Raw genomic sequence first — 27,587 nt, forward strand, 5'->3', positions numbered from 1 at the left:
AGCCAAGTAATAACTCCACGGTGGCAGTTCTGGGATTCAAGGCAGTTCTGGAATCAAGGATCATGCTACATCCTAGGATTACAAAAATCCAGACTATCCAGCCTCAAGGATGACAAAGACTTTCTCATCAGAGCAGAGCCGCTCAAACATTAATGTGCATATGAGTCACCTGGGAATCTTGGTAAAAGGCAGAGTCTGGTTCAATAAGTCTGGAAGGCATCTGAGATTCTGAATCTCGAACCAGCTTCCAGGTGATGCTGAGGTGTGTGGTCCTCAGATCACACGTTGAGCAGCAAGGTCCTGACCTAGAGCACATCCACTCATTGTCCTTCTCAGAGGACCCAGTTTCCTCCAGGTGGCAGAGGTCATTCAGAACATCATTACCCTCTCTGCCTCCCAGCTCTTGGTCCTCACCAGCTCCTTAAACCCAGGACAGGTATATGTGGGTAAGAGCTCCAGGTAGCTCACTGATGGAGAGGCCCAGGAGCACCAAGAACAAGAAAAACACCCACATCTCTTGGGGCTTTTAACCTCAAATCCAGAATCTACCCCTGAAAATATGCCATTATAGTAAGTTCACAAACAAATGGTGATTTCATAGGTAACAGTGCATAACATCATAAAGGAGCTGACAATGGTTTGGAATATCTTAAAGGAGGTAACACTCCGCATTTTCAACATCTATGTGGAGAAACACTGAAGCAAACATGGACCCAGGGTAATCCCCAGACCCATTCCTCCTAACGTCAAGCCTTCTTATCTGTCTGCACAGCATCCCTGTCTTTGAGTCTGGCTGCCTGCCCATCTCCTGGGCTGAGAAAAGGAAAATACTCATGATCCTGCCTTCATTACAAGGGGAAATGTTAGCTTCTGCTTTTAATTAAGCACTTTATACTGATTTTCTTCTTCGACTATAAAAAATATCCAACTGCATATTTTCTAAATGATCCATACAGATCTAATAAACAATGTTTTTCCAGTAAAAGGCGGCTCCCACTGTCTCCCATGTCTGCCATAAAAATTTGGGCTTTCCAATATTCATTGATTTGACCAATATTTAATGAATACCTCTTATTTGTGCCACACTCAATGGCTGGACGCTGAAGCTAGGAAGGAGAATTAAACACCATTCCTCCCCACCCAGAGCTCACTGTCCAGAGGAGACAAACATGTAAACAAACAATCCCAATAGAGAGTGACAGCGGCTGTTTAGAAAACACACACACACACAGAGGAAAGGAAGGATGGCTGGGTTTTTTTCCTCCTCTTGATTCAAATGCAAAATCATAATCCTTTTCCATTCTGAAGGGGCTAGAGGTATAAACACATGGAAAACAAGCAAAGTTGCACTATATTCCTGAAATACATTGTGGTTAGCAATCAACAGCCACACACACACTGTAGGCAAGGCACTCTCTTGGGCAGTCAAGGGATGACATAAAATTCCACTGCCAAGAAGTTCCCAATGCCCTTGGGAAACAAGATACAGAAAGAGTAAAAACCCCAACCACACTAGCATTCTACAAGTTTTTAAAACACTATTCGGAAAAAGTTAAGCAATGTAGACTGTGGCTAGAACATGAGAGCCTTGACCCCCCATAGCCGTGGGCAATGGGGAGCCATGGAAGATTTTTTCCGAATAGGAGAAACGACATGATAAAAGCTGCTTATATAGCATTCCTATATCATATATATATATATATATATATATATATATATATACACACACACACACACACACACACACACATATATAATCTTTTAATAAGAAGAAAAACTACTCTTTATTGACCACCTATTATGTGCCAGTCACTATTATTTCCAGGGCTTTACAAATATTATCTTTAACTTTCTTAACAACCTTTTAAGATAAACATGATCATACCCTTTCTAGAGATGAGGCAACTGAGACTCAGACACATTAAGTGCGTGTAGGTCACATGGCTGGTAAGTGATGGATCTGGGAAAGTTAATCCAGCCAGTTGAGAAGAGATTACTGGCAAGGAAGTTAGTGCAAGGCGTCTGTAGAGTCCAGATGAGAGGTGTGGAGATGACACTGAAAACAGACAAGGTTCTAATGCTGTGCACCGCAAAAAGGTTCATCGACTTTTCCAAAGCTATCTAGTGATGATGTACAGGACAGTAATAAAGTCGACAGCCATACCATGTTAAGGACCTACTATGTGCTGGGTACTACGTGTGAGTGGGGCTAGGGATGCAAAGAAGAATGCAGAGAGTGAGTTGTCTATAACCACCAGGCAAAGAAATAGGACAGTGAGCGATCCTTTTCTCTCCTTTCTATGACAACTGACCTCAGGCTGCCGGTCTCAGTCCACACACAATACTGGAAACCACCACAAGGGGTCAGGCCTGTGGTGGCTGCCTCCTCCTCCTCCTCTCTCTCTCCTCCACTTCCTTCTTCTCTTCCTTCTCCTCCTTCTCCTTCCCCAAAAGGCTGCAGTCCCCACTGACTTGTTCCTCAGCGGCCCTTCGTCCTAATTCTGAATTATTCTAACAAAGACCGGCTACACAATTTGTAGGACCCAGTACAAAATAAAAATGCAGGTCCCATTGTTCAAAATTATTCAGAATTTCCGGAGAGCAACAGCATAGTATTAAACCCATGGCTGAGCCTGAAGGCAGGGGCCCTGTTCAGCTGCACACCCATGAAGCTGGCCCTGATTCTAACCCAGGCCCTCCTTCCCTGGATTGGTAACAATTGTATGCGGCCCAGAAAGGTGCCTGACTGCTTCCTGGAGAATGGTTCTTCTAGTCTTATTTCCTGAGGATCAGGAGATCTACAGCCTAGGAGACAGCTTCTCAGTTCAATGAGAATCAGTAGTAAGCTGTGAGCTCCTAACACAGATGAAGCTACCCCAACGGCCAGTGCTAATTTTCTCCCTTTCCATTATATGGTTTCCAATGATTATGTGGTATTGTATTCAGTGACAAGGAATTTGGAAGTCTGTCCTCTCAAAGGTTAACTTTAAGATAGAGATCACGGTGGGGGGAAGAGGAGCAGTCAAGGCTACAATCATTCCAACTTTGTTTTTTAAGATTTCTTTACTTGAGAGAGAGAGAGAGAGACTGCAGGGGGAGGGACAGAGGGAGAGGGAGAAATAGAATCCCAAGCAGACTCCCTGCCAAGCGGGGAGCCCAATGTGGGGCTCAATCCCACAACCCTGAGATCACGACCTAAGCCGAAACCAAGAGTCAGATGCTTAACTGACTGTGCCAGCCAGGCATCCCCCATTCCAACTTTTAAAAACACAAAACTAAAACCACAAAACTGTTCCTAAATTAGATTTGCAAAGCTTGGTAAATACACAATGACAATAACAATAAGAAAGAAAAAAGTATAAGAATTTGAATGCTTATAATTACAAGTGACTATGCTAAAACCTTTTTCAAGATATAGAAATCTGGGGCGCCTGGGTGGCTCAGTCTTTAAGGGTCTGCTTGCCTTCGGCTCAGGGCGTGATCCCGGCATTCTGGGATCAAGCCCACATCAGGGTCCTCTGCTGGGAGCTTGCTTCTTCCTCTCCCACTCCCCCTGCCTGTGTTCCCTCTCTCGCTGGCTCTCTCTCTCTGTCAAATACATAAATAAAATCTTTAAAAAAAAAAAAAAGATATAGAAACCTTTACAAATCTTGACATTATTAGAAACCATGTTCTTTTGCTTCCACAGAGGTTTGCTTCACTCACGCACCCCTCTTGGGAAAAAATATATCTATAAAGAGCTGAACTTCAAGTAGAGAAAGACCGACCGACATAAGCAAACAAACCCAACTAACTGACCTTCAACAAGCGCCTTTCCTTGCTGGGCCAGGTGTGCTCACCTGTAAATACAGCGACTGGCCCAGAGGTCAGATGCCCGTGAGGCCCTCACAGTCTGGCAGTCTGGGACTCCATGGCAGGAAGAAGGAAAACTTCCTTCTCTCCGTTTAATGATCCCACCTCTGCTCCCCTGGAGCACAGTTGGACAAACCACAAGTCTGGCACGGCGGATACAAAACCAGCTGACAGCCAAGACACCTGGGTTCTAGTCCTGGCTCCGAATCGCTCCCTCTAGGTATGACTCAGAGCAAGTCACTTCACTGCTCTGAGCCTCAGTTTTCATATCTATAAACTGACTGGCAGATACCTAAGGTCCTTCTTGTAAGGCACAGTGTCTGCTATCTAGAAAGTTCTCAATATTCGTTTGTTATGATCATCAGTATCATTATTAATTAACATCCCTACTCCAATGGTTCCCAGTGATTTCAAGTAAGAAGATGCCTTTTATTGCAAAAAATACTGACCTCCTCTCATCTAAAAGGTTTAACTTTTAACATCAATCAACTAGGAAAATATGGAATATGAAAAAGTCATTTTGAATCTTTACTCAGTCCATCAAAGCAACATTCATAGATACATGAAAAATATAAAACATGGTTTTACAATCACTGATACTGTTTGATTCTCAAGACCCTTGTGATGATTCCGAGGACCTGAGCTGGGGACCCACTGCTCTGTGCCACCTGCCGGCTCAGAGGTCCTAATCCACTGCCATTTCCAACTTCAGTCACCTAGACTTCCCATCTCCTCCTCTTCTCTCTCACAGCGGCCCTTACCGTACTGCCAAGACCTCAAACGCAGGGCGAAAAGGAAAAATACGTGTATACAGCATTTGGAGCTGAGTATATAACTCTTTGTGCCTGTCTCTGCCTTTAAATCTTTTTTCTCACAGAGTACAAACGTTTGAAGGGTAAGAATGCCCAGCCCAGTCTTAGATAAATTCTTCATAACTGGATTTGATAATATACTGGGGAAAAGCACAAAAGCTTAGAGTACTAGAACAGGAACTGTTCTTTAAAACAATGCTTATTCAACTTCAGTTTGCATACAGATCACCTGAGGATCTTGTTAAACTGCAGGTTCTAATCTAATAGGTCTGGAGAGGAGCCTGACTGCATTTCTAAGAAGCTCTCAGGTGATATTTACGCTGCTGGTCCACAGGGCAATGGGATCCGGCCCCATTGCTCTGTGTAAGAGAATTTGAAGATTAGAGAAGGCAAATGTCTTGTCTGGTGTCACACTGCCAGTTAGAGGCAGGGCTAGAAGATGAATTCAAGTTTGTTGACTTTTAGTCCAGAGCTCTCTCTGCTATGCCCTGATGTTGTCCTTTCTCTCGAAAAGAAAAAAAGTTTCTAAAAAAAATCTTTTTCCTTTCCCATCAAAGACAACACACACACACACACACACACATATATGTGTGTGTGTATATATATATATATATATATATATATATATATATATACACATATATATATAAATACACACATATACATCTCCCCCAGAGGACAAGGGCTAAATCTTAGTCTCTTCCTCAGTTTCCAGTACAGGGCCTTGAAAACACAATACTCAAAGTAATATTGTGTCGGTGAACTATGCAATCAGGGGAAAGAGGAGTCTTCTGATTACAGAAATGCCTTCACCTTTTTCTACCCTTTTTCATTCCTTTAAAGACACCCTTCTAATCAGCTACCCCGTGTCTCCAAAACTTTCTGTTAACTCCACACTAAGTTTTCCTTAGAGGAATTTTTCTAAATTAAAAATCAATTTATTGAGAGAAAGTTCAAAACAAGCTATTACTTTAAATCAATATTTAGGGAGGAGATAAGGGTTTTTATCCTGGTATCAGCAGGAGATTTTATGTTCCCAAATACACTTTGCAGTAGACCATTTCAGGCACGTAAAGTGCTTAAAGAGTCGCACTCAGCAGTGTAAGTGTTCACACGGGGCAGCTTCAAAGCCTCCCTCAGCCTCCCACCTTCCAGAAATCGCTCCCAAAAGCTTTTGTGGCTTTGAACTCTATTTTAACAATCTTGAGAGTTCAAGAAAGCTTGTTACATGACATTACTTAGCTAGGGCCCACGTACACAGTAGGTCCAACGCTATGTACCTGTCACCTAGAACCAGGTTTTCAGCAGAACTTTCTTAAGAAGGTCAGAAAACACAACCTCACGGAAGAAAAACAGGCAGTATGTCAGCTGTTTCAAATTCTTACTCTATTCTACCACTTTGTTAAAATTAACAAGTTTAGTGCAAATAATTTGGGCTTGGTTCTTGCCAAACTTAGGAAAGCAAGAGGACAGAAAGGTAACACTTCAATCAGAAACTAATTTTTCCCCTTGCGAGAGGAAACATCAGCAAAGCTGCAAAGCCACAAGGGCCCCGCTCGGTGGGGCTTCTGATGGTTTCTAAGTGGAGGAATGTAATCCATCAGCCCCCTGGAGCTCCGGCCTGGCTGCCTGGCGTCAAACCCTCCCACTCCAATCTTCCTGAACCTACCCTTTCAACCAACAGACTCCGCCTCCCCAGCGCACAGGGCTTGGGCTCCCTTTCACTATATACCCCTGGGAATCACTCCATGGGTGCTGATGGCTCTGCGCACGCGCGCAGCCGGACAACAATGAAGGACAGCCGTGTCTGGGAGCCGCAGCCCACCGTTCACATTTTCCTTACGGCAAATGCCAGGACAAATTCTAATTCTTCTGGTTATTTGTCTCTCCCTCTCTCCGCTGCCCCACCAGTTCCACTAGCCTGAGAACCCCTAGAAAACAGGGATAATGTTCTGGTCCCAGGATATCCTGGTACCCAAAATAGTTCCTGGCACATAGCCAGGATTGTTTTTATTAGTATGTACTATTAATACGTTCCCTCCACTTCTCCCTTCTGGCTCTCTGCTTCCTCCAGTAGGTGTCTTTTAAAAAATTTAGGGCTTGGGGTGTCTCAGTCAGTTGGGCGTCTGCCTTTGGCTCAGGTCATGATCCTGGAGTCCCAGGATTGAGCCCCAGGGCTCCCTGCTCAGCGGGGAGTCTGCTTCTCCCTCTCCCTCCAGCCCTCCCCCTGCTCCTTCTCGCTCTCTCAAATAAATAAAACCTAAAAAAATAATAACATAAAAAAATTTAGGGCCTGAGGGCAGTCAAGCCACTCATTTTAGAGATGAGGAAATACAAACTTCAAGGGGTGTGTGTGGTGGTCCAGTTAGTGGTCCCGCTAGAAGAGAAACTCCCACCTCTGGCATCCGTTGCTGAACTATCCCAGTCCCTCCTCTTCTCTGTTTCAAGGTCAGGCAGCAGCGCAGGAACGGTCCCGCTGCTGAGAGAAGGAAGTTGGCTCGTTGGCGGCCTAGGGCTGGAGCCTGGGAGGGCTCGGTTCTCCTCCAGACTCCGGCCCTGAGGAATTGTGGGTGATTAATTCCCATCAACACCTGTGTGGGCCTCAGGCTGCTCACCTGTAAAATGATCCTCTTAGCTCCTAGTCATTGATGCTTACTGTGTACACTCAGTGTGTGCCAGTGGTCCAGGAGTATTATAGTTCATCCTCACCAAAAGGTGATGAAGTAGGCATGACTTGCACCTCAAGATCTATAGATGGGGAAATGGGGTTTTTGAGGTTTGCCCAAGGTCACGGTTAATTGAATGGGTTTAGCTGACTCCAAAGCCAGTGTTTGGATTTTGGCCTAATTTCGCTTTCTCAGGGGGAGCCGCTTGAACCTCAAGAAAAGGAAACAGTGAGAAGATCTTCACTGGGGGGCAGACAGGAGGTTCACCCCCACGCTTCCTGTTCCCAGCAGCCACCCCTCGTCCTTACCTAATTAAGTGCATTAGCGGCAGCTCTGCCTAATCCTAGGTGCACACAGGGAGAGACAGGATTCTTTCCCTGGGGGCTCTGCTTCTCCTGAGATTAGCCACGGTCCCCAGGAGGCTGTTATCCCAACCCCACGGGAGGGCGGCATCACAGCCAAGATGGAGCTTATCGCAGGAAGCCACTGGCGCGCTGGGGAAACAAAATGCAAACTGCAGGACTCGGGTCGAACACGGGCAGATGATGTGCCAGCTAGAGGGGTGCATGCCTGCCAGTCACAGCAAGGGACCACGAAGCAACTACTACCTCTGCATTTTCTGGATGTCCTAGGAAGGGCAGCAGCAAGCTTTCAAATTAAGTAATATATCCTGAGCATCTCCAAAGGGCATTCCCAAGAACAAGCATCACTGCATTCCCAGCACTTGCACTGTGCCTGGCACAGAGTAGGCACGCAGTTAATGAGCAAATGACCTTACTGACCCACCACTACAGCAGTGGAAGGAGCGTATTCCTCAGCAGAAATGAAAATGGGTACCAAGGCTCGCCAGCAAGTCTCCAGTGTGGGATAAGTCCTATCACCTCTGTTTTCCCATTCTATAGTCCCAGGTAGTAAGACCCATCTCTCCAAATCCCCCCGATTTAGCCATTCATACCATGGGACTCTGGGACAAATGCAGAGAACGAATGATTTAATAGAATAATTTGAAAGGCTACAGTTATTTAGAGCCACTTACCTAAAAGTTATTGAGCAACTACTCTCTATACAATGCAAAATTAGAGAAAGCTACCGTAAAGTTCTAGGTTTGGGGATTACAAGGAGCCTGGTCTTAGGGAAGGGAGTGGACTCGGAGTTCCAGGACCTCAAGCGATTTCTTCAGAAACATGAGGAGCCTCACTACCAACTGTACTTCATAGTTCTTTGATCTTACAGAGAAATACTTTCTAACTCAACTGGATGCTGTAGTTAATTCACACGCAGAGACTTTAACATAAAATAAAATGTCAGGAGGGGCACCTGGGGGGCTCCTTGGTCTCCAGTCATGACCCCGGCATCCTGGGATCAAGCCCTGCATGGGGTTTCCTGCTCGGCAGGGAGTCTGCTTCTCCCTCTCCCACTCCCACCCTGCTCGTGTTCTTTCTCGCATGCTCTCTCTCTCTCAAATAAATAAAATCTTTATAATAAAATAAAATGTCAGGAAAGAACAAAGGAAATTATGTAAGTTACAAACTTTTGTTTCTCTCTCATTCACTGTCTTTTCAAGAGGCTACGGAGGAGAAGTGGTGTAGCAGTAGTAGTAAAGTAACATTTTCAGGGTGCTATGCAGTTTGCAGCATCCTTTCACCTAATTTCTCACTTAATAATATCCATAACAATCCTCTGAGATTTTATTAGCCCATTTTACAAATTAGGAAGCTGAGGTGAGGCCCAGAGAGGTTAAGCACCAGGCCCAAGATCACACAGCAGGTGAATGGCCCAAACCCAGATTTTTTTCTCTCCAAACCATGCATTATTTCCTCTGTGCACGGCTGCCTCCTAGACGCACGGCTGCCTCCCCCAGTCGTCTGAATGCTTAGCTTGTTGCCACTGATGCCTTAATCCCCTTATCTATGAAACAGGTATGACAATAATACAGCTTCCCTGATGGGGTTGTGAGGTGAGGCTTGCCTACCACCTGGCATACAAGTAAGCACTCTACAAACATTCCCAGTGGCCACAGATGCAGTTGCTGTTGTATTGTTGACTGAGAACACACTCCCACTTGCAGGCTTTTGTACTCGCTGGCCCATCCTGCAGGACTCCCCTCGCCACGCAGCCACAGGGCTCACTCCTTTGCCTCCTGCAGGTCTCTGCTCAAGAGTCACTTTATCCCGAGGTCTTCCCTGCCACTCCACACAATGGCGCCCACTTGGAGGCTTTTGTACTCGCTGGCCCATCCTGCAGGACTCCCCTTGCCACGCAGCCACAGGGCTCACTCCTTTGCCTCCTGCAGGTCTCTGCTCAAGAGTCACTTTATCCCGGGGTCTTCCCTGCCAGTCCACACAATGGCGCCCACCCCACCCCGCCACTCCCCTCCTCACAAGTCCTTCATTTTCCTCAGCGCTTACTATGACCTGATAGAACACGTATTTCTTCATTTTTAGACTTCTCCATGAGCAGGGTCTTTGTTTCGTTTACTGCTTCACCCCTAGCATCTAGAACAGTGCCAGCCCCATAAATATTTGTGGAGTGAATAAAGGAAGCCCCATGGGTCCATTCACAAAGAAACGGAGACAAACTGTTGCTTGCTATCTGACCCTTGGGTCTCAGATCAGACCTGAAACTTGACCAGGTGTTTTTACACCCTTCATCTCCTTTAATCTTCCATAATCTTCAGGGAAGGAGTTATAATCCCCACCACAGAGACAAAGAAATGAGACACCAGAACTCAGAGCAAGGCAACTTCCTGGAGACACAGAGGCCTGGCTTGGGTTCTGAAGCCTACCCCAGCCTCCAGCACCCAGATGGAAGGGTCTCGGCCTCCCCTTGAGTTGTTTGGGCCGGGGAGGAGCAGCTGAGGTTCCCGCTGTGTATAGGAAGGAGGCTTGTTTACAGAGAGGGGCCTGGGAAATGCTTTTTATCACTTCGTTGAGCACCAAACATTACAGAGAGCAGATTCTTGTTAACTTATTTGTCAAAATAAACCCATCCACTAGGATCAATGATATAAAAAATGCATTATGGGTTATTGTTTGAGGGCCTCCCAGACTCCTGCTCTTAGTGAAGCCTCCCTGAGACACCTTTCCTGATTTCCTCTCAGCCAATCCAACCCCAAACCCTGATTAGCTGACCCCCCCCACACACAAGCGTTCAGAACCTGAGCCCATGTCCTAATTGCTCAGCGGTCATGCTCCCCACCAGGCCAGCCATGAAGCTCCCACCAGAAGTGCAGGTAGCCCCAACCAGCGCCTGGCACCCAGGAAGCCTCACTCAGTGCACATGCTGACCAACTACCCTCTTGAGTAACACTGGGAGGGCAAGAACTGCCATAGCCACAGCCCTTCCTCTCCCCTAGCCCGGCCTCAGTGGCCAAGAAACCTAACCAAAGCTTTGTTAAGCTCCTTTCCTCTCTCCTGCATGAAGAAATGGTGGTCCAGCCTGAAGACGATGGCTTGAGGGATTTAAAAAGAGGTGCTGTACAAAATGCAAAGATTCGCAGGCCTTTCTGGCCATATTTGTATCCAGATTACTTCCAAGTTCAAAACTTAGAGAATTTTTCCCCTCTCCTTATTAAGCGAAAGAAGAGAGAGTAAGAGTTCCCCAGGGGATATTTCCCTAGTAATGAGACCTTTCAAAATTCCTGAAGAAAGAAAGGGGAGGGAAGAGCAGAAAGACCAAAGGAGGGAGGAGAAGGGTTGTCAGGGAGGGAAGAATCACTCACCACCCCCTATCCTCGGCGGCCCTCACAGCCCAAACTTGCCAGTAGTCTCAGCCACAGTGTCCTCTCCCCCTGTGGCAAGGGGCCAATATCTTCCACACCTTCTCTCAAACATACTGTACATGAAAGAAGAGAAAGAGGAGGACTGTAAGGGAGAATTTTAATTTGTTGCCAATTAAGGGCAGAGTGACCCTAATTTATAGCAGCAGAACTCAAGAGTTATCACAGATTTTTCATCTTGGGAAAACAGCCCAGCTCTCAAGCTGCCCACTGCTCCCCTGCAAACAGAGCCCACAGCAGGTTTAATTGAGACCAGACTGACTTTTTACGGGGTTGAATTCCTCATCTTTTGGAAGAGATAGCCTTGAGATTTTCAGTTGTTCAAAGATGCAGTTTTAAATTGCCAGATAGTAATAGCAAAGCAAGCTGGAAGTATCCCAGCCTCTAGGAAGTAAGACCAAAGCTTAGTAAAAATAAGGAGAGTCGATTCAGTGGGCCACCAGGCACTGCACTCACGGTGATCCAGACTCAGACCCTACTCGAAGGAGCATCTCACCCAGTGATAGAAAAGATCATAGTTGCACAGATAAATATTTAATTACAAACTACATGAAGAAAATGAAGGGTATTTTTAAAATACAGGGTGCCATCAACGCAAGTAAGTGGGAACCCAATCGAGCCTGGCCAGTCAGAGAAAGGACAGTGAAGCCAGAGTATTAGGACTGGTAGCTGGTACGTTGAGGAAGGACATTTCTGTAGGAGGGGACAGCCCATGAAAAAGCCACCACGTACAAAGGTGCCAGATGAGACCTGAGAGAGACAGAAGACAGACTGACAAGCCAGAAAGTCCTGTCAGCGTATCCTTGATAATATTTTTGGTTGTGCCCCCATCCTCTCACTCCCTCCTTGATCTCTCTAGGACTTGATTCCCTATTGCCCCAACGGCTGTGAATTTCCTTCTGGATACCATGGATCTCTGCCTCCAGCCCTCTTTGCCACATCCACAGGGTCACCTTTTCACTTAGATCCCTTTTGCATTTTCAGAACAGCTCACACAGTCATTAAGTCTTGGGCAGTGCCCAGCTCTGACAGCAGGAGGCGCTCAGGCGTCCCTGCCCTCCAGCTTTGACCACTCAGAACACTGCATATTGGACAGAAACAAATTAGTATTGGCTCACCATCTCCACCTCCTTCAGAAAACCCTCCCAGTAGTTCTGAACAATGCACACTTCTCTCCTTGATCTACGAAACTTATTTCATGCACCTTTCTTATGGCACTCAATTACGCTGAATTTAGCATTCGCTCAACACATACTTGGTGATTTCCTACTGAGTGAAATGTGCTGGACCAGACAGTAGTTAACTGGCATAAGATCAGGTCCCTGCTCACAAAAAGTGAATGGAGAGGACAGCGGCTGGTTAGATGACATTGGAGAAGTTATTTAACATCGCTGAGCCTCAGTTTTCTCTTGGGAATAAAAGTGTGACTTCCTTTTATGAATATAAATATAAACATGTATAGAAAAGATGATCAGAGATGATCTCTGAATGGCAGGATTGTGAGTGATTTTTATTTTCATACTACATTTATGAGTTTGTCTTTATTGGACATATATTTTCTCATGAGAGAAAGCACTAAAAATGCTTCCTTGGGGTTAAAAATAATAATGACAGCATTTCATTTTATTGTGATCATTAGTGAGGTAAGTTGTGTGTGTGGTCAGGACACGGTCACTTCACCCAAAGCAGAGTCTCCAGGCTCTGAGCAGACGCGGAGACGACACTGGGCCACGGCCAGACCTCTCAGCAACGCCTGCCCTGGATATCAATGTCCTTCTCTCCTTCACACTAGCTTCTTTCCAGGGCAGAGATGTGGCCGAGGGCATCTCCTAGCTTCCCAGCCCTGGAGGGGATACCCCTAAGTCCCAGGGATGGACTATGGTTAGCCCAGAGGCTAGGGGCAGAGGTCACGATTGGCACTCCCCCATAACAAGGTTGGAGTACAGGCAAACGCGGTTTCTTTTCTCAACAGATAAAGGAGCAGAAGGAGAAAGTGAGGGGAGGGGGCAACAATTCTGGAGAGACAAAATAATGGGATTCTGCTGCAAAATACAAAATGTCTTGCCAGGTGCGTGCCCCATCGTAGATGCTCAATAAATCATGGTGACTAGGATCACAAAGGCTAAAATCTAGGTGTTGGGCTAAGTCAGAATAACTGAGTGTGGCTTAAGCGGCCTCTCTGGAAAGCCTGGCTGAATGTGGGGGCACAGGCGAAGGAAGGGCAGACGGTGAATTCTTGAATGTGGGAGACTGGGGGTTGAAGAATGAGATTACAGCAAGGAGAGATGGGGAGAGAAACCAGCGTGACCCTGCTGTGCCACAGAGGTGGGCCAGGTGCTAGAATACACGGTTTCTAGAAGTTGCAAGACAAGAAAAAGAGCCCTAAACAAAGGTCAGAACAATGAGCTTTGATTCAATGTTATTCTCATACCATTTGGGGGTCTCCACCTTGCCTCCCTAACAAAAACAATGAATGTCCTATGGGAGAGGGTATTGCCATATATTTCTTCTGTATCCACTTTAGTTGCTAAATAAATATTTAACCAAATGGAATTGCCAGTGACTTCCTGGTAGTTTACACAGGACACATCACTCGACAGATGAAGGAGCTTTGCCTCTCGGGTCCTTTCCTTCCTTCGCTCCTCTCTACCCACACTGAGCAGACAGATCAACGGTCGTGTTGATTTGATTCTATGAGTCTGGGGAAAGCCACTGTCCCCAACGTCCTGGGTTGGTTGAGAAACTTTCTAAACCTGAGGGAAAGATGTGGGAGGGTTATTTATGAAACATTTCAACCATCTCATCTATGTATATAGTTTTAACCCCAACACGACTATGAAATTTGGCAATTACTCTTTTAAAAAAAAATCAAGTTGTAAGCCAGTGTAAGGAAGGGAACTCTTTACTCCCCACACCAAGTGCTACCTCTTGGGGAGGGAAACAAATCAATGCTAAGTGCTGGACTCTTCCTGCCCTGTTACTAGCTACTTCTTGCAGGAGCATGCACAGTAAGATACTGTGACTCATTGATGAATTGCCTAGAACAAACTGGTCACGCTCAGCTCTGTTCCTCCCTTGCTCAGCGGGGAAGAGAAATGCCCTTTATCAGGTGTCCTCTGGGGAGTCCCCCCCACACACACACACACACACAAGCAGGTTGGGACTCTCTGAAGATTCTCTGGCCACAGGCAAAGCACTTGATTCTTTAGTCTAAGAACACCAGATGTGAGTGGTTAGAGGGCTGAGAGCAGCATAGAGAGAAAGCGGGTAACTCACCAGTACATTAGGAACATCATCAAAAAATGTTGCTTCTTGTTGTCAGCAGTCTACACAGATCCTCTCAAACAGGCAACATTTGGGGACTGGAAGTTCTTTGAAGGGAGGAGGTAAACAGCCACCACTAAGTTCAGAGCTACTTTCTGAAGGCACGCCTTCCAGAGGAATCCATAACTTTCATCACACCAAAAGTTCAGGTGGGGAAAAGAAAACAACCACTACTCTGCAGAGAGTATGAAAATTATGTAAACACTATTAAATACCCAAGTTGGAGTGAAATCCAAGAGGTGAGGATATAATCTCTCTTATGGGGAAAAAGTAGAATAAATTGCTTTGATGTATGCTTAAACCCATCAGGAAATGGGACCAGTTTCCCACGAAGAACAGATAGGAACCTTTCAAGGAAATCTAGGATTTCGGGCAGCAGGATCTGACCTTACCTCAGGGTGTTTAACCCTCGCAAAGAATAAGAAAGTCATGTCCTTGGCCAATATTAATATAATTATAACCTGAAAGTTCCAAGTGCTAGGAAGGTCTCCCTGGAGGATGATTATATTATAAAATTGATTATATTATAAAATAAAGGCCAACAAGGTGCTAAGGTTCAGCAATTTTGCCCCATCACACCCTGGTAAAAGCTCAAAGGAGGAATTACCCTCTTGCTGGTCTCCATTTAAGTCATAGGAATAGGTGAGAGCACACACGGAACATGCCCCAGGCACTGTACAAGCTTCCCATGGTCCCCCCCCAACCCTGTCAAGCACCAGAAGCACCATTTGTGCCTCCCATTTTATAGGTGAGGAAAGTGAGTCTCAGAGAGGTCAAGTATTTACTGGCAGGGAAGCAGTGACACCAGTTTCACACCAAGACCTTCTGAGGCCAAAGCCCTTTCCCCAATGGGAATGCAATCACCTGCCACGATCACCAACCACTTAGGACACTCCTTGTCTGTGAGTAACTTCTCTCAGTCTATTAGCAAGTGAATTTTCTTAGGTTACAGGAATCCTAGCTCCAGGTCCCATCCACAACTGCTTTACAACCATTCCTGAAAAAAAAAAGCTAATTTAAGGAGAATCAGGGAAATTCATTTGCTGGTGAAAATAGACAACATATTAGTCCCTTAGAGTCATGAATCCCAAATACAGGGAGTCTTTCAGAGCAGAAAGCACTATGGGCCTGAAGTCAAAGAGGCTGGGTTTCCGGCAGATTCCAGAAGCTACGGTGACCTTAGGTAAGCTGCCAACCTCACACACCTAATTTTAAAAGGAAGAGAGAAAGAGAAAAAAAGAAATCCCATTTTCTTGGATTGTTTGGAAAACTAATGATAACATTATATGTGAAATAATTCTGTAAGCTGCAAAACCTTATACAAATGGAGGATTTCATAATTATTTTGACTCAGCTATTTGGCTGGGATCTTACCGAGAATTTGAATCATCAGACATATTTTAAAAAAATACTGAGCTGCGTGTGGTATGGCATAAGGCTCAAGGAAGGACAAAACCAGAGACTCAGAATAACTAGGTTCATATTCTGGTTGCCTCACTTAACTTGCTCTGTGATCTAGAGCAGGTTACTTACCTTCCCTGACCTCAGTTTTCTTATCTGGAAAACGGGGATAATAATTCATGCCTACCTCATAGGGTTCCCTGAAGACTGTGGGAGTTAAAATACTTAAACTACTTAAAATGGTTCTTGGCAGACAGGATGCTTGATGCGTTCATCATTACTATAGTATTATGATTTTCATCAAGGAGGCAAAATGTGGACAGGGGTTTGGTAGCCTGCACTACAAAACAAAACTGCTACGGCAGACGTCCTGTATCTTTGACGAGCAGCCCTGAAATGGACTGCATCTTTAACTCCCTGGGATATTCTTCTAGAGAAAAAGTCCTCATGCTCCCAGGGAAACCCTGCTCCCCCACCCACCCTCCTTCACATGCAAAAAACATAACAGTCACCAACCAAGGTCCTCTTTTTTCCCCATTACTCTCCTACCCCATGAAAACTAGCCTCATTGCAGGGTGAAGGCCCCGTTTAAGAACCCAGCACAGCTCGGACAGGTCCATGGAGACTAGGGCAGCTACTGAGAATGCCTAGCTCCTCGCCTCCTGTCCCCATCTTAATCCTCCCCAAACTTCAAGCCTCACATCCTATCCCACTTCTTCCTGAAAGACCTCTCCCTCCTCAGCATTCTGCATCTGTAATTGCCAACTCTGTACTCACTGAGTGTATAATTATTTCACAAGTGCCTATTTAATTGCCCCTAAGAGGTAAACTCCCCAAGGGCTAGTCATAGTGTTCCTAGATGCCCCACGGTGCTTAGCACGGCGCTAGAGACATCGTATATGTGCCATAAATAATTTGGGAAGGGGTTTAAGTCACTGGAAGGAGCCCAGACTCCATGTGAACTGGTCAGATGCCAGCTAGGTCCGAGCCTCTGCTCCTCCTCCCCAAGCCCATGGCAAATGCTGCCACCAGATCAGAGCATTCCCTCCCAGAGATCCTGGAAGAAACCTCAGAATCCTTCTCAACACTGCACCGCAGGCAGCCAGTACCAATCGACTGGGAAAATGAACCCATTGTGCCATCTCTGCTTCCTAGGCACTTCCTTCACGGAGTCTCCATAGCATGGGGACTTCACCACTATTGTCATAACTACCACACTCTGTTGTACAGACCTGTTGACTTGTCTGCCTCTACCAGACCAGTGGCCTTCAAGCTCTTGAGCAGGAGTCCAACAATGACCCAAATCAGCATAAGCAGAACTGAAGCTAAAGTTTCCTAAAACAATACTCATTTTGTTAATGTAATGCGCTCTGAAATTTCCTATTATAATCTGTCTAAAAATGCTGGTCCTGACTGCTGCACTGTGGGATGGAGAGATAGACCGATAGGGATATATATATATAGATATATATATAATGTCAGTTATATAATGTTAGTTAAGGTAACATTAGCAGCTGTAACTGATAAAATTCTGAAATCTTGGCCTTGACTACCATAGAAGTTTATTTCTTCTTCACATAAAACCTAAACAAGTGTGGACTAGCAGGTGGCTTCCACAGAGCCATGTGGAAGGGAGGGCTCGAGGCTGTTTCTATCTTGCGGTATCTTCAACACATGACTTCCGGGTTACCATCCTCAGGATCATAGCAATCCTGCCTGGGAAGTTTTTTAAGGGCCAAGCCATTAAGTGTCCCTTGTAAGTGACACTCATTGCTTCCGATCTCATTCCATTGGCTAATATTTAGTCACATGGCCTCACTTAACTACAAGGGAACTGGAAAGTGTAGTCTAACCAAATTACCAAGAGGAGATGGAAACAGATTTTCTGATCAGCTAGCAATCTCTGCCAGAGATGTGCTGTTTGAAAAACCCTCCAAAGCAAGGCCCCGGCCTATCCTTCCTTGTATCTCTAGTGACTAGCAAAATCTTTGGCTCATAGTAAGTGCATAGAAAATGTATGGTCAGGGGCGCCTGGATGGCTCAGTCAGCTGAGCGTCTGCCTTCAGCTCAGGTCATGATCCCAGGGTCCTGGTATGGAGGTCTGTGTGGGTCAGGCTCCCTGCTCAGTGGGGAGTCTGCTTCTCCCTCTCCCTCTGCCCTCCCCCCCACTGGTGCTCTCTCTCTGGCGCACACACGCTCTCCCTCAAATAAATAAATAAAATCTTAAAAAATAAAAAAGAAAGAAAGAAAATGTATGATCAGTGAATGAATGGGAAACATCTCAGATCCTAGCCAGAGCTCCAGGGGTGTTACACTTCATGATTAGGCATCGTGATTCTCTCCAAATTCACACCTGTGCAAAGCCCCTTCCCCACACAAAGCAGAGCTGAGTCCAAAAATCTAGTTAGGACAGGTGGGAAAGACACCAGAGAAAATGACTTAGTTTGTCCTTTCCATTTAGGGACCACACAGCCACTTACTCTTCCAATCCCATGCCTGTTGAAAAGGAACACTGTGGAAAAATTAAGAGCACAGGCTTTTTAGGCAGATCAATCCTGGCGTGGCCTCCCTCTGGCTAGGTAACTACAGCGGAAGTATCACTGAGCACTCACTACGTGTGCGGCAAGGTGCTAAGCATTTTCCACGTATTACCCAACGCATCCTCACAATAAGGCTGTGAAGGACACTAACGTTCTCTCTCCAATTCCCTAAGCGAGAACTGATGTCTTCTAACCCTGTGTTCCCACAGCACTTTTTCCACAACCCTTTCCTGTAATTCACTCGTGGGAGAGCTAGTTGGCATATGGAGGTTCATGTCTGTTCATCCAGTCTCCCCAATTATACCTCAAAGATAGTGGAAATAACATACACTTGAGAGTCAAAAAAATCTATTGCAAACATCGAGGTTCAAATGCCACATCCTAACTTAATAGTTTGTGTGAGGTTCACCAAGACATTGCCTGAGACTCAATTTCCTTATCTGTCAAATGGGGTCAGAAGTCCAACCATAAAGGGCTGCTGGGACAGAGAAACCTAATATCTACAAAGAACTATGCCTGGTACATAATAGGTCTCACTTCAAAAAGGGAGAATTTCCCTCCTCCATCTCTCCTGGAGGGCGACGGTAATGTTTTATTCCTGGGCACCAACACCGTATTTGCACAAAATAAATATATAATAAATGTTAGCTGCAATAAGTTTAATGACAAGATTTACCATTAAAAAATTAAAATAAAAAACACAAACCATGCCTTCCTCTTTAGAATTTCTTTTTATCTCCCCTCCCCCTTCCCACACTTCATTACTCTTCTCTCTTTGGGTAACGTGAACTTTTTTTTTTGTTCTCAGAAATTTTAAATGGCTAACAGAGCACCTCAGGATTCTTTCCTCCGGCCATTATCCTTCTCTTTTAAGTTGTGCTCAGCAAGATTATTTGGATATTGGAGCTAAAAACGGTCAGATTACAAGTGGAGGTCCCTGAAATGTAACATTCCCCATTGCAGGATTCTGGAATTACACCAAGCACCAGGGAGGGGTTGCTCTTCCCCAAAGAGCTCACTGTTCTGAAAAAAGCCTTTGTTTTAAGGCTTGCAAAACGGTACTGTGGAATCTCCCATCCGGGTCACTGGCACTGGCCTGGGTACTGCTCAGTTCTAGAGTACCTAAAAGCTCCCTGTAAAACAAAATACTCACGTGTCTTAAAATATTGGAAAAACTGCTCTTCTCTGAGTCTTGGTTCATATCTTACAGCATAACGATCATTATTGTGAAGCCAAATTTTGTGATTTCTCCAGCAAGCCCCTGATAATGACAGAAGCTAGCACACTGTTTACTAGTTCCATGGCGCTTTTAAGTGTCTTATGTTCATTATCCCCTTTCATTCCCACAAAAACCAGTAAGTCAGACAGTACTGTTATCCTCATTTTGCATAGAAGGAAACTGAGGCTCAGAAGTCCAAAGAACTTTGCCCACGTTCACACAACCAGCAAGCAGCAAAGCCCCAGTTCAAACCCCAGTCTGTCAGGGTCCAAATCCCATTGCACATTTCTGTTACTCCACATTACCTCTTTAAATGGCTATAAACGAAGGTCCTTTCTGTATAGCAATTCTAGAGAAAATAAACAGCTTGAACTGGTTGATCTTTTAAAGTCCCTTCCCCCTCTTAAAAAAAAAAAAATCTATGGTTCTGTGGAGAGAAGGGGAAAAAAGGAAATGTAAGGAGGCCAAACATTATGAGGCTTGGCTTATCAGTATTTAATAACAGCTTTTGGATCAAAACTCTACAGAACCTTATTTATGGACAGACAGTTACTGTTAAGCAGAGCCTTTTCATACAACCTTTTCATCTGAGGATGTTGTAGCCTTCTACTGCCTTTCTATTAGTGAGAGATGGGGTGTGAAATTTGCTGGCCCTGCCAAGATTATCCCATTAAATTATCTGCCCTCTTCCAGTGTAATTCACTCAGGGGCAACAGTTTGAGACTCGGGCCCGTGGATGTCCCCGCCCGGGCGCTCGGAGGGGGAGGTGTGAAGGAAAAAGTTCAGGTGGTGGGAGCATCCCAATGACATAACATCAATCCACGTTTCACTGCCTTACCAAAATAAAGTGGATGCCACAATTATCCCATTCCTAAACAAACTGAAAACCCCAACCGAGCTTACTGCAACAAAGAGAGAGCCTTTTTACTGCTGTTTATTTTTATTTTGTATTCGTTAGCTTTTTAGATATTCCTGGCATGCAAGTCAGGCTCCGTGTAACAAGCAGCTGCATTTAGTTAAGGATTTCGAAGAGTTTTCCCCACCCCACCCCACCCCCTTCCATCCCCTCCCCCTCAACTCCAGAGAACTTTCTCAAACTCTTAGAAGACTATTCCCTTCTCTTCGTGTGTCTACAGAACAGTTTCTCCTGTCACACCTCAGGGGAATTGGGAAGGCCAGGTTGAGGCGCTTCTGTTTGAGAAGAAGGCCTCAGAGACTTGAGTGTTTCCTAGCTGCGGCTGGATTTGCCTGGGTCTGGTCTACACAGGGACCCTGGAGCTGGGAAGCCAGCTCTCCCACTGAAGAGGACTCCAGTAAATTACTCTGCTCAGCCTGCAACCCCAGTTGTACACCAAGATGCAAATACAAAGGCACTTCATCAAAATATATCTCATCGCTGGTTGGAACAAACTGCCAGACACACTCCTCAAACCACATCAAAGTTGCAGTCCAGTACAACAGTGTAATTCCTCCTCAGAGGTGCAGACCACCAAAGGCCCTTCCGTCTATCCCTGGGTTGCAGCAAGACTGGCTCAGGGAAGTCTGGCTCAGGGAAGTCCAGCACAGAAAGAAAAATTGAAATTGGCTGTCTCCAATCATTTCTTGTAACCCTTAGATAGAGCTAAGAAAACATCCCATTGCTCTTCGAAAACATGGGGAAACTGCACCTTTGGCCCATACACAGTGTAAATTCTAAGACTGAAACCAGGAGAGACTGCCTAGGGCAGCAAGCAGTTAGGAGCATGAACTCAGGGTTTGGAAGCCCAGCAATGCCATTTCCTAGCCGTGTGACCTGAAGAAAGTAACTTAACCTCTCTGTGTCTACATTAAAATGAGCTAATTATGCCATCCCCCTCATAGACTTGTGGTGAGGATTCAGTGAGCTAATATTTGCAAATTGCTCGAATGGTCACTGGCCCACTGTAAGGATTACCCAAGTGTTTGTTAAATAAATTGTATAAACAGAGGCATTTCAGAATGCTTGGATTCAGGGAAATACATACTTAGTTGAGGTCAAAGGACTTGGCACCATTCTTTAGCTTCTCCTAAGCCCAATAACAACTGGCCTGGTGGGAGGGAAACTGCAAAAGTGAGGAGAAGTAGAGACTCCACAAATTGTGCAGATCTAGGCTCGGGCCCAGGACCCACCACCAACCCTCAAGCCCCTGCAACCTACCCAGGAAGGCAAATTGTTGCCCCAGGCATCAAACACTCTAAAACAATGGGTCCTATCTTTTGGGGATTGCCATTTTCTCAGAATATCAGATGATAGCTAGAAACATACAAGCACAAAATGCACATCAATTATTTCTGGGGGGGTTGCATATCCTCAGTTTCAGGTACCCCAACTTAAGACCGTCTCAGCTGGGTGCTCTTCTCTAGTACTTGACACACACGATTTCATTTTAAATCTCTTAACACTCTGGTAAGGTTCAGAAAAACTGATCGACAATCCGAGTACGCGGCAGAGAAAAGATTCAAACCCATGTCTGTTAAACTCCAATGCCTGTGCGCATAACCACTAAGCTCTCCTGTTAACTTCTACTATATTCCATTCATACTAAAGGATGGGGCGAGAAAAGGAAAAGTCCTTGAAAGTATGTCATGTTACATTTTTACTAAGAACAGCAAATATGATACCACAATTTTACATGCAACCAAAAAAGTTATTCTCTATTTATCAACAAAAATCTTTGGACCACTTACTATATAGATGCGTATACATATGTCATTTATATGTAGATATACATTTACATCAATCTACATATAGGCTACAAAGCATTCCATTCCAACTAGGACGCTGTGCAAACTTTTCAAAAATATTCAAAATGGGGTATGCGGTCTCCATCAAACCACAGGCAAAAAGGATACTAATAGATGCAAGTGACACACCATTTAGAAACTTTAAAGTCTAATTTGAGAGCTGGGCTCACCAGGCAGGAGATGGAGAAAGGAAAATACAGACCAAGGCTGAGTTTTTAAACACTCCTAAGTAAATATCAAAAAGATAATCCCAGCATCAGAGTAGCAAAACAGCCTACCAGGTATGATGAATCAATATTGAGGATAAAATATTTCCAACACACTGCCAGAGGCAGCTTGACCACACCCTTTGTCTATTGGGCCTCTGTGTGGTCCCCTAGGGAGGGTTTTCAGGCATCTCCAATAAAGTTGGGGCTGGCTGACTTGGCTTTCAATGTTTTCACCAGGAAAGCTGACAGTCTTACTGCCCTCAAGAGACTGCTATTCTAAAAGTAGACAGGACAGATACCTATTAAAATGGCATTGGAAGGTTTATGAAATGACCGCAAACACAGTAGCAGGCCACCTCCCTCTGACTCTAAGAGGCAAACAACACGATCTACAGGATTCTGAGAAAGGCCCAGGTGGGTTCCTAAGGCCCTGAGTTCTGGGTACACAGTATTAATGGCTTCAGCTTCCCAGAAAGGTTTAGTTCTAGGCAGGTAGGAGGTAGATGAGGAGATCAACAATGAATAGGCCAGAAAAAGTAAATGTAAAGGTTTGCTCCTCCTGGTTAACAAAATAAAAAAATAATGGGAGAAATAGTGAGCATTTTTTTCATAAGTAACTGAAACCTGTCTCCCCTTAAGCTGATTTCTTGAGCCACTGGTTGGGTTACCTTAAGAATCCTGAATCAGGCAAGAAAGTAAATCTGAGGTCCACTGGAAGACTTGTCCCCAGAGAAAAGATCAAGCATTCACAAAAATGGAAAGGAATTTATAAGATGACAAATAAGACAAAAATAACAGATTTGAGCTCACTGTTGAACAGTTTGGAATAGACAATACTCTTTTTTTCTTTCTTTTAATTTTAAAAACCTCTAGACAATTAAACAGGACAGAATTCCGCTGACTGCTGATAACAAAATTGTCTTACACTCAGCAAAATCATTGCATGGACATTTATGTAAAGGCAGGTGACCAAAGAAAGGTCCACTCCTCCCCACTCCACCTCCATGATCCAAAAGCAACCACTGTTGAAAGGTTATATAGAAGTAAAAGAAGTCTAGAGAGGATATAACCAAATCAATCAAGAGCCCTTCCCTGATTATCTCCACCACAATTTGCAGGGCAACTTGACCTAAGAAGGATGTTTCCGTGGTTTAGGCAGCATGGCCCAGTTTTTACTTTTCACCCAGGTGTTGTGGCATGGGGCCAGATGTTTGGCATCCCTGAAGGAAGCAAACATCCATGAGACCAAGCTGTTTACATTTCATTAGTATTTTTCATCAGGAAGGTGCACTCCCTGCTGATGTACATCTTAATTACAATTAGGAGCTGTATTTACCCCAAGGAGCCTCCAGATTACCACGACCACACTACGGGATCAATTTCAGAATATTTCTCAGACAATGTGGTTCTCACTTCCCCAAACTCAACTCTAAGAAATCAAAATTCACACACAACTTCCTTCCAGAGTGTGTTCCTACCACGAAAATTACGAGCTAGATTTTAGTAAAAACTTACTCTGTAGTCATACTCTAAGTAGTGAATAGATCTTTTCCCCTCAACTGCTAAATAGCCCAAAGTCTTGTCTTTTCCAAAGCACAGAGCTAGCTTAAAAATGAAAGATGCATGATAAAAGAGCAGAAACCTATTTATCTGCACCGGTTTGGGCTGGGAGTGGGGGAGGGCAGAATCCAGGGACTCCAGCACCCCCTCAAGGGATGCATGTTAAAAGTGAGGCCCAAGACCCCAGAGACTTTAATCAACTTTCCCCCTCCAACCTCCAAAGAATGAATCGGTTGTCTCCACAGGCGCAGCCGGGCTCTTCCCTCTCATTGTGTACCGGCTCAGACGCAGCAAGGATCCAAGCTTCCCGCAGCGAACTAAGACGCTCGGGCTTTCGGTGGAGTCTTTCTCTAACTGTTGCAATTGTCTTTGGAGATTACCAAAATCAAGTATGCATTAGATGGCTTTCCCCCCCCCTTGCGTGTAACACACACACACACGCACACACACGTGCACGCTCAGAGCACTCTGGAGCAGCAGGCCGCCTGTGACAGCACATTTTGCACAAAGTGGCGGCGACGGCGGCAGCGCACACGTTGTGGCCTCCACCGTGAGCCTCCAGAGGCAGGAGAGCCGGGGGGCGGCGGATCCGTGAGGCCGCCCGAGCCTCGGGAGGCCAGGGCTTTTGTTTGGGTCGGTCTGCGGACAGCCGGGGCTCTCGCAGGCACCACTGAAAATACAAACTCCCTCCCGGACCTCGCCTTCCGGGACAGCCGCTACTCGGGGGCTCCGCAGACTTGCCTGAACACCCGTCAGGGCGCTTTAGGGGCCCAGCGACAGACAGGGGGACCAAAGGCACGCAAATGCCCCCATCGTCCCACGCCCCCCGACCCCTCCACGCTTCCTGTCAGCGCTGACAACTGCTGCTGGGCGCCGAGGAGGAAGCCCCCGGGCGCACCCCCGGACCGCAGCGGGGCTCCCGGAGCAAATCCTCGCCCGCCTCCCCGGCGCCCGGAGCCGCGTTTGCTAGACCCCCGACGGTTCTCTGGCCGCCCTGCCCCCGGCGGTCGCTGGGTTTCCCAGCTGCCCTGCGCCGGGCGGGCCCCGGACACCGCGGATGCGCCTCTTACCTTGGGCAGCGGCCCCGCGCGCAGCCAGCAGCAGCGCGGCCAGCAGCGCCAGGAGCGGCCGGCGCGCCCCGCGGCGGCGCGGCCGGTGCATTCCTCCTCTCGCGGCGGCGGCGGCGGCGGCGACGGCGGCTCCCAGGCCGCGCGCAGAACATCCACGGGCTCTGCCCGGGGTCCCGGCCACCTCGTTCCGGCCGCTCTCCCCGCAGGATGCCGGGGGCGTCTGCAAAGTTCTTTGTCCCTCTAACCTGCTCCCTCGCTCCGCCCGGCCGCCTCTGGACCCCGCACGCACGCGGGTCCCTCCTCAGCCCTCCGACTGCAGCCTCGCCTCCGCCGGCCGGTCAGTCCTGGGCTGTCGGTGTCGCCTTCGCGGAAGGGGAGTCTGCCCCGCCGCCCTCAGCTTGGACTCGGAGAAGAGCGCGCCCTACGCCCGGGGGCTGCCGTCCCGGGGCTCCCTCTGCGGCGGCTCCACCCGCTCTGCGCGCTCGCTCTCTGGCTCTCAGCCTCCCTCAACTTGTCACTTTCCACCAACTCTCCAGCCCGGCGCCGGAGCCCGACCAATGGCAGCCTCGGGCCCAGGCCGGCGACCCAGCGCCCTCTGCTGCCGTCTCCAGACACCCGCACCCTCCCTGACTTCCCAGAACCTTGTAGCTCCCGCGCCTCCGGCAAACCCACCCCCCCTTCCCCCACCGCGCCTCAAACCCGCTGCCGGACCTAGGGGCCCGCGAGGCCATTTGACAGAGGCCGAAGCCGAGGCTCCGGAAGACTGGTCCTGACTCGCAAACCAGTCCGTGGCTGAAACTCTCCGTTAGGAGACCCAGATTCTAGCAGTCTCAGCTCTGCCACTGTTAGCTGTGTGCTTCTGGGTAAGAGAACACTTAACTGATACCAGTTTCCCTTTTGATTTCCCCTTTGACCCTACTGATTTATGTTTTCCCATTTTGTCTTTAATTCCTAGTTTCGTTGTACTGAAATCAATGTCATCTGTACCGCTTCCTTTTGGAGATGTGTTGAGGAATTCTCTGTGGTCAGTTTTTGTCAATGTCCCACCGCCTCTTGAAAGAAGGTGTTTTTCTATCTTCAGAATGTGGAGATTGCTGACTATCGCAATTTGATCTTCTTTACATTCATTTTACTTAGGCCTTCTGTATCTTTGCATATTTTTTTGTCCAGCTGCTCTACCATGGGCCAAGGGGGTCATTAAAGTCTTCTACTAACAGCATGTTTTGTCTGTTGTCTCCTGCTTAAGTGTTATGAATTTTGTGATACATAAAAACTCATATGACAGTTTGACTTTCCCTGTGGAGAGGCCCCTTGGCCATATGAAGTGGTGAGTACCTGCTGTGCTCCAGGCCCTGCTTTAGGCTCTGCAGATCCTAGAGCCATAGGGACAGAGTCGGTGTTGCCTTAGAGGAATACCAAAAACCCAGTCTGTGGTACTCACTTACTGAATACTTCCTGTTTGCCTAGTGCTTTGCGTGCATTTGTTCATAAATCTTTCACTGACATTTTTTTAAAAGTCATTACAAATTTTTATGACTCTGTGTACTTTTACATAGATTTATCCCCATATTACAGTTTCAGAAATTGAAATGCAAAAAGAGAGTACCTGGCTTGCTAGCAGCCATGCAGACAATGGGTGGCCAAGCTAAGATTCAGTGTCTTTACTATGACAGAGCTAAAAGTTCTTGGCCAGAATCTGGCAGAGAACAAGCACTGGGTCGGTGGCGGTGGTCATCACTGCTGCGGCAGTCTCCTCGAAGAACCCTGCTTTAGGATTTTATAATGAGCAGTCACCATATGGAGGGCAAGGGCCTTGTAGCCCAAAGTATGTCCAGCAGGTCATAGACTCTAGACTCGCAGCCCTCTGCCTTCAGGCAGGTGAATGACTAACCCATGTGGCACAAACTGTCACTTATTCATCTCCAATACTTCAGGGCAAGAGTGTCCCCAGCTGCCTTGGTAGCTTTCCCCCTTTCTATCACTCTGACCTGAGGTCAAGGAATGATAGACAGAAAGGCCCTGGGTCAACCAGTTCATGGCCCAAATAGGTCTGTCCTCCAAGTTTCTCTGCCCGAGACCCATTCAATCCTGTCTCAGATATCTGGTCACTTGCCTGAGGAACTTACTGCACAAGGTTCTCTTGTTAGGAAACGGTCTTTGATGGTCAGTCTCAATATACCACGGCCCGGAATTAGAGGAAACTCGGGGACACGGCGCTTTGGTGCACAGTCTCCCCTGGTCTACAGTACAACACACAGTTGCCAGACAAGGAGCCTTTCCTGTCTACCCACCCTGCCCCCACCCCCACCCCACAGCTGCTTGTCCCAGGTATCTTAGGTAACAGACGGCCGCGAGGGCTGAGTATACAGAACTTAATGGCACTTTTATCAGTA

General features: G+C 46.5%; 1 protein-coding gene across 2 annotated transcripts in view; it reads right to left on the reverse strand.

Annotated features, from left to right (window-relative positions):
* ROR1 (receptor tyrosine kinase like orphan receptor 1) overlaps positions 1 to 25,775 on the reverse strand; it is a 389,042-nt gene extending 363,267 nt beyond the window's left edge. The window contains exon 1 of one of the 2 annotated variants that reach the window (XM_057310603.1): positions 25,195 to 25,773. In XM_057310603.1, the coding sequence (XP_057166586.1) occupies positions 25,195 to 25,285 (91 nt within the window). In that variant the 5' untranslated portion in view covers positions 25,286 to 25,773. Of the gene's footprint in view, positions 1 to 25,194 lie in introns of both variants that reach the window. The other variant, XM_026497919.4, reaches the window with a different exon arrangement.
* Positions 25,776 to 27,587: the final 1,812 nt, after the last annotated feature.

Source organism: Ursus arctos, unplaced genomic scaffold (genome assembly GCF_023065955.2).
Source record: "Ursus arctos isolate Adak ecotype North America unplaced genomic scaffold, UrsArc2.0 scaffold_12, whole genome shotgun sequence".
Lineage (NCBI taxonomy): Eukaryota > Metazoa > Chordata > Mammalia > Carnivora > Ursidae > Ursus > Ursus arctos.